At 38.2% G+C, this 10,409-nt stretch overlaps 1 protein-coding gene across 5 annotated transcripts in view; it reads left to right on the forward strand.

The window, feature by feature from the left end:
• LOC116844145 (serine/threonine-protein phosphatase 2B catalytic subunit 2-like) overlaps positions 1-10,409 on the forward strand; it is a 299,053-nt gene that overhangs the window by 98,514 nt on the left and 190,130 nt on the right. For 2 of the 5 annotated variants that reach the window (XM_032815312.1, XM_032815313.1), the window contains exon 1: positions 5,665-6,872. The exons of 1 other annotated variant lie outside the window; for it this stretch is intronic. In XM_032815312.1, coding sequence (XP_032671203.1) covers positions 6,254-6,872 — 619 coding nt within the window. In that variant the 5' untranslated portion in view covers positions 5,665-6,253. Of the gene's footprint in view, positions 1-5,662; positions 6,873-10,409 lie in introns of those variants that run through there. 2 more of the 5 variants (XM_032815310.1, XM_032815311.1) reach the window with 2 other exon arrangements.

Genomic DNA, 10,409 nt, shown 5'->3' on the forward strand with positions numbered 1-10,409 from the left:
ATATATATATATATATATATATATATATATATGTATGCATGTATGTATGTATATACAATATATATATGTATGTACACACATACATTAATACATATACATATATATGGGTATAGTCTTAATTGAACAGTTCCCAGAGTTTTCGCAGCCACCGAGTTACCAGGTATTGACTTTCGGAACTATCGGTTATCCGAGCTTTTCCCCAGATTGAATATTCAAATTAGTTGTTACGTACAAACCGCGGAGAATATATCGCTTTTCCGCTTAATTTCAAGCGTAAAATGTAACTGGTATGAAGAAAGAAAGAGAAATGGGGAAGAGGATGTGTGTGCATGTGAGAGAAAGAAAGGGAGAGAGAGAGAGAAATATCAAAAGTGAAAAAGCGGGTACTATTTATGGCATAATTTTTTGCTTCATCCTGTCCAAGCTGATGTAACGCGTTCGTAATAATCTTTTCCAGGATTACGTCTCCCGCGTTGTATTCTCGCAACCGCTTCCGGTCGATGAATTCTCCGCAGTTGAGAGAATGTCGAGACGTACCGAGGAGGAATACTTTGTGTCCCGTTAGAATGGAGATAAGCTCTTGAAATGCAATTATCTGTTTTCTTTATTCACCGAAATATCAGCTCTCAACAAGATCATCGTCAGATCGTTGAATATAAGAGAGAAGAGCTCTCGCGTATAGTCGACGACTAAATACAATTATTCAGTGCAAATGCACGCGCATTGTGTCCGTTGAATGTGCACAGCACAATTTCGTGCCGGTTTCCACATAGGAAATTTCCTGGGATCTAATTTAGATCCACGGTCCAGTTCCCGAGAAAAATTATGGTTTCTGGTTAGAAATGTAGTGTTTCAAACGCACGATTCTAAGTGGGACATTCACAAGTTTTCATATATTCTTTGTGGTCTTTATTCTACATTAGAATTGAACAAAACATATGTTTATCCATGTTGATTCATGTGTTTACGTAAACTCTCCAAATAATTGTATTATTCAGCAAAAAATTCAAAGCGTTTTTAAAGCGTTTTATTTTCTTGATTTCTTTATTTTATTAAATGTATTAGTTTATTTAAAAATGGGATTCCCTGTTTCATAACATAAAAGTATACCCATATTACCGAGTTAAGAAAAAAATGTGAGTTCCTATAATTTTCTTGTTTCGATTCTAGACAGGAAGAAGCCATATTTGGGAAAACCAATTTAGAGTAAATTTGGACATTTTGATCGAAATTTATGCAGTATCCGGGAATATCTTGGGACATTTCTGTGCGAGGTTAGAAGTGTAATATTTTAAACATACAATTTTAAGTAGGAAATTCAAAGTAATATTCTTTCTAATCTTTGTTTTACATTATAATTGAGTAAAATACATTTTGACTTCTTAAATAATTTAATTATTCAATAAAATACTCAAAATCTTTTAAAAATATTTTATTTTTTTATTTTTTACTCTATTGAATATACAATAGTTGATTAAAAAATGTAATTTTCTATTTAGTGTCATAATATTCTTTTAATTTGGATCAGTACAAATGTTTCTTGTTGAATCAGTAATAGGAATATTTCAACTATAGTTAGTAAATATTCACTGATTTCTACTGGAAACTTTACTGCTCCGTCTTATATCTCATTAACCTTGACTATAGGAAGTAAGATTTCACTGCAAAATCTGTAGTACAGAAATTTGTTATACACGTGCTACTCAAATTTTCTGCGTTTATAGTGATAGAATAAACGAACTACATGCGATTTGCGTGCAATTACACCATCTGTGTTTACAAATTGAAATAATAGGAATAGTCACTATTATTAACTGATTGTTTCCACTACTATTAACTGATTTTTTCGATTCTAGATAAAGAACTCATGTTTGGGGCAAGAATGGGATTCCGAATAAGTATTATAGTGGGATAACCAATTGTGAGACAAACTTGTTATTCTGATCGTCACGTGTGCTCTGTATTTGGGAAAATCTAGGGAAATACCTGTACTAGTTATTTTGTGAGATTTTTCATTTGACGATCCAATCAGCGTACCATGAATTCGGGATTCTGTTTCCTTCGTATGCATATCGAACATTAAAATCGAATTTGGCTGAGTCAGAAATCCTGCTTCCTTCAACGAAAAGGCGCGTTCACTATCACGTTGATTATGAACTGACGAACTGGGCCTCGTCCGACTGGAAATTCGCCCGAATGCGCGGAACGATTTACATTCGTGCGATACACATGCGCCGTATTCTCCAACGTTCGGCTTTCAGTTACGTTCTCGTGTTTGCACGTCATTATTATCAGCAACGACCGCTGCCTACGTACACACGAATTAGCCGTGACTGTCCGCGCTCGCAATTATTGCGCAACGTAACCGTCGCTCGTTCTCACTCTTGACGCACCGTAAGAACCATTTCGCGTCCGGCGTTTGAGTCTGGTGGCACACCACGAGAAGTGACCTTGGAAACACGTGTGCAACGTTGAGGTGCTCCCGAGCTGTTGCCTTAACGTCTAGAATACAAACAAAGTCTTGTTGCGGCTCCTGCGCGAGAACGCGTGAACGTTACTTGCTTCAGAAGAAATTCGAATATGGTCGACAGGAGAATCAAATTACTTTCGCCCATGGGATGGCACCGCAAAAGGGACCCGGTCGTTCCCGAGGGCACGTCTACGATGCACGAGACAACGTCTTTGACGAGTGAATGTCGCTCTTTGGAGAATGAGTGCGCCTCACCGCAGACACTCGACTCGCCATCCGGCTCGACGACTTCGAGACGAACGCTCTTCGGCAAGGATCCCTACGATCATCAACCCGAAACATCCAAACAGACGCTCGCGGAAGGTAAAGATGAATTCTCACGGAATGACGACTCTACCAGCTGCACTTCGCCAAGCGGTGAGATGTACGCGAAGGACACGCGATTGCCTGAACTGTTAGAGACTGCTTCGTCATCCTCATCAAACGCAACTGAACGCGAATTACTCGAGGACTGCGTGTCGTCCATTTCATCGAAGAAGCAATTTTACATGTGCGAACGGAAAGAAGAGCCAAAGCTCTACAAACAGTCCTTAGAGTGTATACAGAGTATCTATAAAGTGATAGAGGAGCCCATGGTGTCTAATGTACACTACTTATTTATGGCCTCCAACAGGAATAGTGAAGATCAAGAGAACTTATTCCGAAGAACGCTCAATCGAACGGAATCGGACGAAGACTCCGCCTACGAAGAGGAGTCCCCTGAGTCCCTTATAGCGCATATATTGACAGAAGATTTCAATGTACAGATGTGCAAAAACGACTGTGACGCACATGAGTCGACACCGGACCAGTCGTAACGGAATCGTGGTTGGAAGCGTCCGACAACTTTCTCGCGTTTTACTTTGCCGTATAATTCATGAATGACAAGACGGTAAACGACAGACCGTGTAAGACACGTGAAGAGTTTTGTTGAATCAACGTGATAGTGAACATATTTTTTCGTTGAAAGAAGCAGGATTTCTGGCTCTTATGAGCCAAATTCGATTTTAATGTTTGATAAGCATACGAAGGAAACAGAATTTCTGGCTTTTAGAGACGCATTGGTTAAACTTCTTAGGCGTAGTTGCACCAACATTATTTTGGCTTTAAACGAAACTTAAACATATATCTATCTTTATCTTTCTTTCTAAATAAATAAAGACGGACGTATACTTAAGTCTCGCTTAAAACCAAAATAACGTTGGTGCAACCGAGCCTCAGACCGAAAATCTTTTGGTTCTTAGAGCCGAATTTGGCTCAGAAAAGATAGAAATTCCATTCTTGGTTAAAAGAAACAGAATTTTTAATTCTTGTGTATCACAAGTTTAGTTTCCAGGAAACAGAAATCCTGTTTCCTTCGCATGCGCACCGAATATTAGAACTGAATTTGGTTTATAAGAGCCAGAAGTACTGCTTCCTTCAATCAAAACGTGTTTAGATCGTTCATTGTTACGTTGTTGATTTAATCAAATTTTTCCTCACGTAGGGGCGACGATCACACTTGAATATAAATCTGCGAGGGATTTATTTCTCGATACTGAGGACTTTTGTATGACTAAAAAAATATATTCTAAATAATCGTAATAAAACACATCATTATTAACAGCTCCCTTAGATACTGACACTCTAAAAAAATCTGAAGTTTCTTGCAACAAACGGCATCTGTTCACAGCTTTAGTAATGAAGATATCTTTTGAAATAATAAAGTACAAGCAATAAGTTTAAATACGATACTGATCGCACACTAATCTGGAAAAATCAGGTTTTTCCAGACTACGAGTGACCAAAGGGATGTCAATAATTGTGTGCTTTATTTACTGTATTCTGAGAACTGTCGCGAAAAAGATAGTAAATATGGTCAATTATAACTGTAATTATAAATTGTTCTAAAATAGTTTGATTGTAAAAGCGATAATGTGTGTTTGATCGTAAAGGCGTTTTAGTAACTAAAAAATAATAAAGAATTGAGAGGAAAGGGCATTAATTAAAATAATTAAAACAATTTTACGTATATTTTTGTTTCGTTCTCTCGTTCAGAACAAGGCAATATGAGTTCTTAACTAATCTGTTCCCGATGATGCAAAATATGAATTTTTTATTAATGGTTTCAAATTTACACTCGTGATTTTTATCACCACTCGTATAACAAATCGTCAAGAGCCTCGTGCGGGCTCTTCATTCTCGCTTTTACGGAGAAAGCACAGCTCAAAAACTCATCAAGTGGGTGGATCGGAGGAAAAATTAACACGTCGATTGCTACGGTGATTTCCATTCGTTATTTCAATGCTCAACTCAAGCTTGAATCACCAAAGATACGGTAAATTAATGCCATTTACGTTGCATATATCCAGATAGATTTTCGTGATTATCACGACATGAGACAATTGACGATGGAAACTTTACAAATTTTTAATGCATTTATGTAGTAGATATACTCTATTGAATTAATCATTACATTCACATCGTACAATAATGTAAAATTTTCTATTATACTAATGCAGCAACAAATTTTTAAAGTTATACTGAGCTTTTCATATTACATTTTACACGACGTGTACTTTTGAGCAAATTTTAATTTATTTTTTTGTATTTTCTTTATATTTCTATTTTGTTATTATATTTTGTTATTATGTCTGATAAATACAAGGTTGGATAAATTAATATATTTTCTTAACTAAGTTAAGTTTAAAGTTAATGATTTATAATCTCTTAAGTTAGTTAAACTAAAAGTGTTACATAAACAAAAAATAACTTGATTAAAAGTTAAATTAAAATTGAGTTAACCCATTAAAGCAATGTTAAAGAATGTGTTTTCGGATAATGAAATTTTTAAACATAGATTTAATTTATATGCAATAATTAAGAAGTAATTATTTATAACAAAATACGAATCATTTTGAGAGCTCAGAATCTCATCTCAAGAAAAGAATACAAGCGCTGAGATATGAAAAAATTTTCCTGGCAGTATTTTTTATTTTTCTGATTTTGCATTAATTATTAAATAGTCATAGTAAGTACTAATGGTTTTATATTAATAAATTATCTTAACTTCATCATATAAAAGAGATTTTAATAAGTTAAAGTTAATGCATCTTAAGATAGTTTAAGCTAAAAATTAACTTATTTAAAATAATCAAGTTAAGTTAAAATTTATTAACTTTTAACTTGATTTTTAACTAATTAACTAGTTGTCAGTCAAACCTGGATATATGAGTGCCATATGAACTACTCATTAAGAATGTAATCTTTACATATCAATTAATATAGTTGCTGCAAAAATTCATTTACCTGTCTACCTGAACAAAAAAACGAGAATTTTAAGAAGGATGATTAAGAGTAAAAAGTTAACATATGTGAAAAATTGACACAATTAATTAATAACTGCTGATCACGCGTTACACGTGAGCATGTAATAATCTACTGACGTGTACGAAACACAAAGCTATCACTTCTGCCTCAAACACACTCCTGTGTTTAGTCAACAATCATAAGAAACGCGTGATCATCAGAAACGAATGTGGCTGGTCGATAATTTTTGGCGACTATTGATCTATCAATGATAAGATCTCCGCGGGACTAAGTACGCCTCAAGAGGGCGTTCGCGATCCGTCGACGCGAAATTTGCGTACCGCTCGTGATTCCAAGTGAGTGGCGCAGAGATGTGAAGCCTCGAGGCTTGCAGTAGCCATCCGTAACAAGACAAGACAGGTATCGTTCGCACGGAACGTAGACAAACACGTTAGAATGGCAGACACGGAGAAGGCGCCGATTTTGGAACAGAGCGTTGGCTCGCAAGACTCAAACGAGATGAAGGATAAGCTCGCGGGGCACGAGAACACCTGCAAACACTCGACCACGAAGTCGAGCGCGTCGGGCAACGAGAGTTCGCCGAACGTGACGTTCGAGAGCGTGGAGGAGCAGTCTCCATCACGAGAGACGCGAGACCACGCGACCGAGTCTATCGTAGATCCCGCGGAAGGCTCGGAAAAGGAAGTCAATCACGTCAATCACGTCGAGAGTCCTGAGACGACTCTTTTGGCCGATGAAGCGGCGTCGCCCGGTGAGAAAGGGACTGACGCCGAGGCCGATTACAAGACCGACAACGATAGCGAGACCGACACGTTCGAAGACACGTATTGTGAAAACGTGAAAAAGGCGCGAGAGTACATGAGGTCCATTTCGCTCGCGACAAACGGCGAGACGCGCCCTTCGCTGCCCGCAGCCGCGGTGAACGGAAGGAACCACACAACATCGACGTTGAGACGGTCATTACCGGCACGTTTGCGGAGCAAGAGCCCGGTCATGGTGTTTCGACGAGCGACGAGCAAAGACGTGCAGATCCACGTCGCGAAAAGATGCTTAGGTATAACGTTTCACCTTGGCGGGAGGCAGCCGGTCGATCGATGATCGTGGCGTGCCGCGGAGCAATAACAACAATTCCAACCTTGAGTGCTGCCCGTATGTTTTTGCATCGGCTCTGCGACGAGTTATTGCGCGCGCGGTGTGCTCCGTCGCCTCCCGGCCACCTGTTAGTTAGTTAGCCAGCTCGCCTCCGGCCCGGATCGCCATCGATCCGGCCGAGTGAGATATTTTATTGTAATTCGGGGCGCGCGTGTAACGTAGAGAGCCGTTACCGGCTTACACCAGCGGTCATACTGATAATAACGGGTATTTCTAGCATGGGTTTGCTCTACCGGCAAACGTTGATTATCCCGTTTAAGTTTCATCTGCAGTATGCTCTTTGCTTCCTGCTGCTTTCTCCTTATCTCTTTCTGACTCAAGCCTTAAGCCTGAACGAGACAGGGAATAATAAGAAAGCAAAGAACACATTGTAAATTAAACTTTACCGAAAACCTTTATTCCCAACAAATTACTGAACGGGTTCGTCGCATTTTGCTGTTATCTTGTTTATTTCGAAGTGAAAAATGCTAGTAACGTTTGTTTTTCACATTTTGCGGAAGACAAATGTTACTTATTTTGGCAGCATGCTGATAGCCTTGACAAAACCAACACATGGTCGAAAATAGTATCTCTGCAACCAATCACTCGGCGGTTTAGCTCGAAGGACATCGAAAGCGAATGTTACTAACAGAAAATTCAACTATATATATATTAGCAACACTGTTAGTAACAAAAGTTTTGCCTTGACTTGATTGATCGTGCTGTAAGAACTGTCAAAGAACCCTGCACAAAACATATGAAAAAACTGGTTTTAGTCAAATTGTCTAAAAATTGGATGTATAGTTTTTGATCTCCTGATCACACAAATTCTATAAAACCTTCGAATATAGACAGACTTTTTTGCTACAGATGTCCAAAAAGCAAAATTAAATTCACATACACTGAAGATTTATTGATTAGTTCGACATATGATGAACCGTGGATACCTTATCGCTGCTGACACACACACGCACACACACACACACATACACGCACGCACACATAGAGATACACACAAGAGATCAATCATCCATCACGGCCACGTCGTTGATCCTGGATAACGCGAAGAGCGGGGAACAACAGCAAAGTCACATACAACACACGCACATGCATATATTTCCATATATAATGTCGAACTAATCAACAGATCTTCAGCATACATGAATCTAATATTATCGCTTTCTAACACCTGTAGCAAAAATCTATTTGGGGGTTTATCCCCCTAAATGGGGGATTTGTGATCAGGAGGTTAAAAACTACAACATATCCAGTTTGTAAACAATTTGACTGAAACCACTTTTTCCATAAGTTTTGTGCGGAGTTTTTTGTGTATAGTTTGTTTGCTCTACTAATAACAGTGTTATTAACCATTAAAAATTTTCTAACTTTGTTGAAAATATCTGAGATTTATCTCGATATAACATTGCTATTAGAAATTTAATCATGGTAAAGTTTTTCTCTAACTTTGTCGGTGACATTGGTGTTTTCTACATTGTTGAAAGCATATTTTGTCAAAAACATTCAACATATTTTGTTAGAAACAAATAAGTTATTTTTTTAGGAACAACAGTTTTACCAGAAACATTACTATCACTTGTAGAAACATGGATTTGCTATCCTTGCTAGAAACATATTAATATTATTACTATCACTTTTTCGCTTTAAACATGGTCTTAACATATTTAATCCTTAAGCACTGACATAGACCTACAAAAATATTTCAAAGTTTGATAATTACCTGAGAAAATGTGCGAAACGTCTTTCCTTGTCGCCACTTCGTATCTTACGGGCTAAAGAAAAGATAGACGGACGCGATGTGTACACGCTTAAGCGGCAGTGAAACAGCAATAGGTTTCTTTATTTCATTGAGATTCTATCAGACTCCTGTCAGTGTTTAAGGGTTAACTCGGTCTTAACTTCGTGATTCGAGGAGCATGACCGATCGATTTCTGAAGCTGTGTTCGTGAGGTGATTGCCGCAGCCGATCGCCGATGTTGGCGATCGGTTGTGAGTAACTTGTAATACCTCACTACCTAATTGAGCTTTTCTTCATGCCTGTGAGGTGTTATAATTATCCCTATGCTCGATTCATCAACGTCCTACAATATAAAAAGGAAAAAATATTTAAAAAATAAAAAATATTTATTCGGCGCACACAGAAAAATACGTGCTGCGTTTAAGCAAATTTTACTTGGTCCTTCGCGTTTTTACAATTTGGACAAAAAAGTATATTTTTCTTTATCTAAAAATAAATGTTTTCAGTACAGAGAAATATATATATATAATATTATATTATATTAAATATTATATATATATATATAATATAATATTAAATGTATACATAATATTATTATTATATACATAATATTATAATTATAATTATTATAAATATTTTATCAGTACCTATCGGAAAAATATCTCTTATTTTGTAGATATCTTTCTTCTCAGTGTACTGCCTACGAAAAAGTTCGGTCTTCCGGTGGACGTTATATTTTCAGTCGCCGCGTCTCATCTGTGCGGACACTTGAGTAAACGCACAGTAATGAGCGACTGATAATTCCACGTTGCGTAATTCCCTCATGCGTGTCGCACATATGTTAGCGTTCGTCGCGATCATCTTATATAATTAAAATGAAATGAGACGCGCGAGCGTTCTTAACCGAGCGCCTCTCCACCCTCTTTCTCTCTCACCCTTTCGTCTCATTGATCTCGTCAAATTTTTCGTGGATTCGCGCGTAAAAAAACGCGCACGAGCGTATTTATCGCGGAGCTGCTGCTTGTGCGTAGCGGAGAAATGAAAATACGACTCTGAGTCCGCTACGTAACTGCTTGCGCGAGCGCGCTGGCCGTGATTTAATTGTCGTGAGCGCGATAAAAGAAAACGCGGAATTGCAAATTACCAGTCGCGCGGCTAAGAAACGGAAAAGAGAAACGAGATTACGTATCTTACCGTTTGCAGTTCTTTCGCGTCTAAACGTGTACACAGTCGTTAAATTCTAATAAGAAGAGAGAGAGAGAGAGAGAGAGAGAGAGAGAGAGAAATAGAACAAGAGACAAGAAAAGAGGAAAGAGTGAAAGAGAGAGAGAGAGATGTGTAAGGCGCCTCGTTTCGCGCGCGAAGTCATTCGATCAATATTTAGATGTGCGTCTGTACTATGTCTCTGTGTGTATGTGTACGCGCGTGTGTATGTGTGTGTCTGGCTTGTGTGTATATGTGCGCGCACCGATTTATTTTTGCGACGACGAGTTGTTTTGTGCCACCGCGGTATCTCGTAAAGCGGCGGTAATCGTCACCTGGGATTACGGTAAACAGTAAGCAGCTTTAATTAATGCCGTTGCGTGCAGCATTGACGCTGATACCTTGCTCTTTATGCATAACTTATACGGCGAACATAAATCTACATCCTAGGGGAAAGAGAGAGAGAGCGAGAGAGAGAGAGAGAGAGAGAGAGAGAGAGAG

This window comes from Odontomachus brunneus, unplaced genomic scaffold, assembly GCF_010583005.1.
Source record: "Odontomachus brunneus isolate Ranch 3 - 2012 unplaced genomic scaffold, Obru_v1 Obru_scaffold_039, whole genome shotgun sequence".
NCBI classification, from domain to species: Eukaryota; Metazoa; Arthropoda; class Insecta; order Hymenoptera; family Formicidae; genus Odontomachus; species Odontomachus brunneus.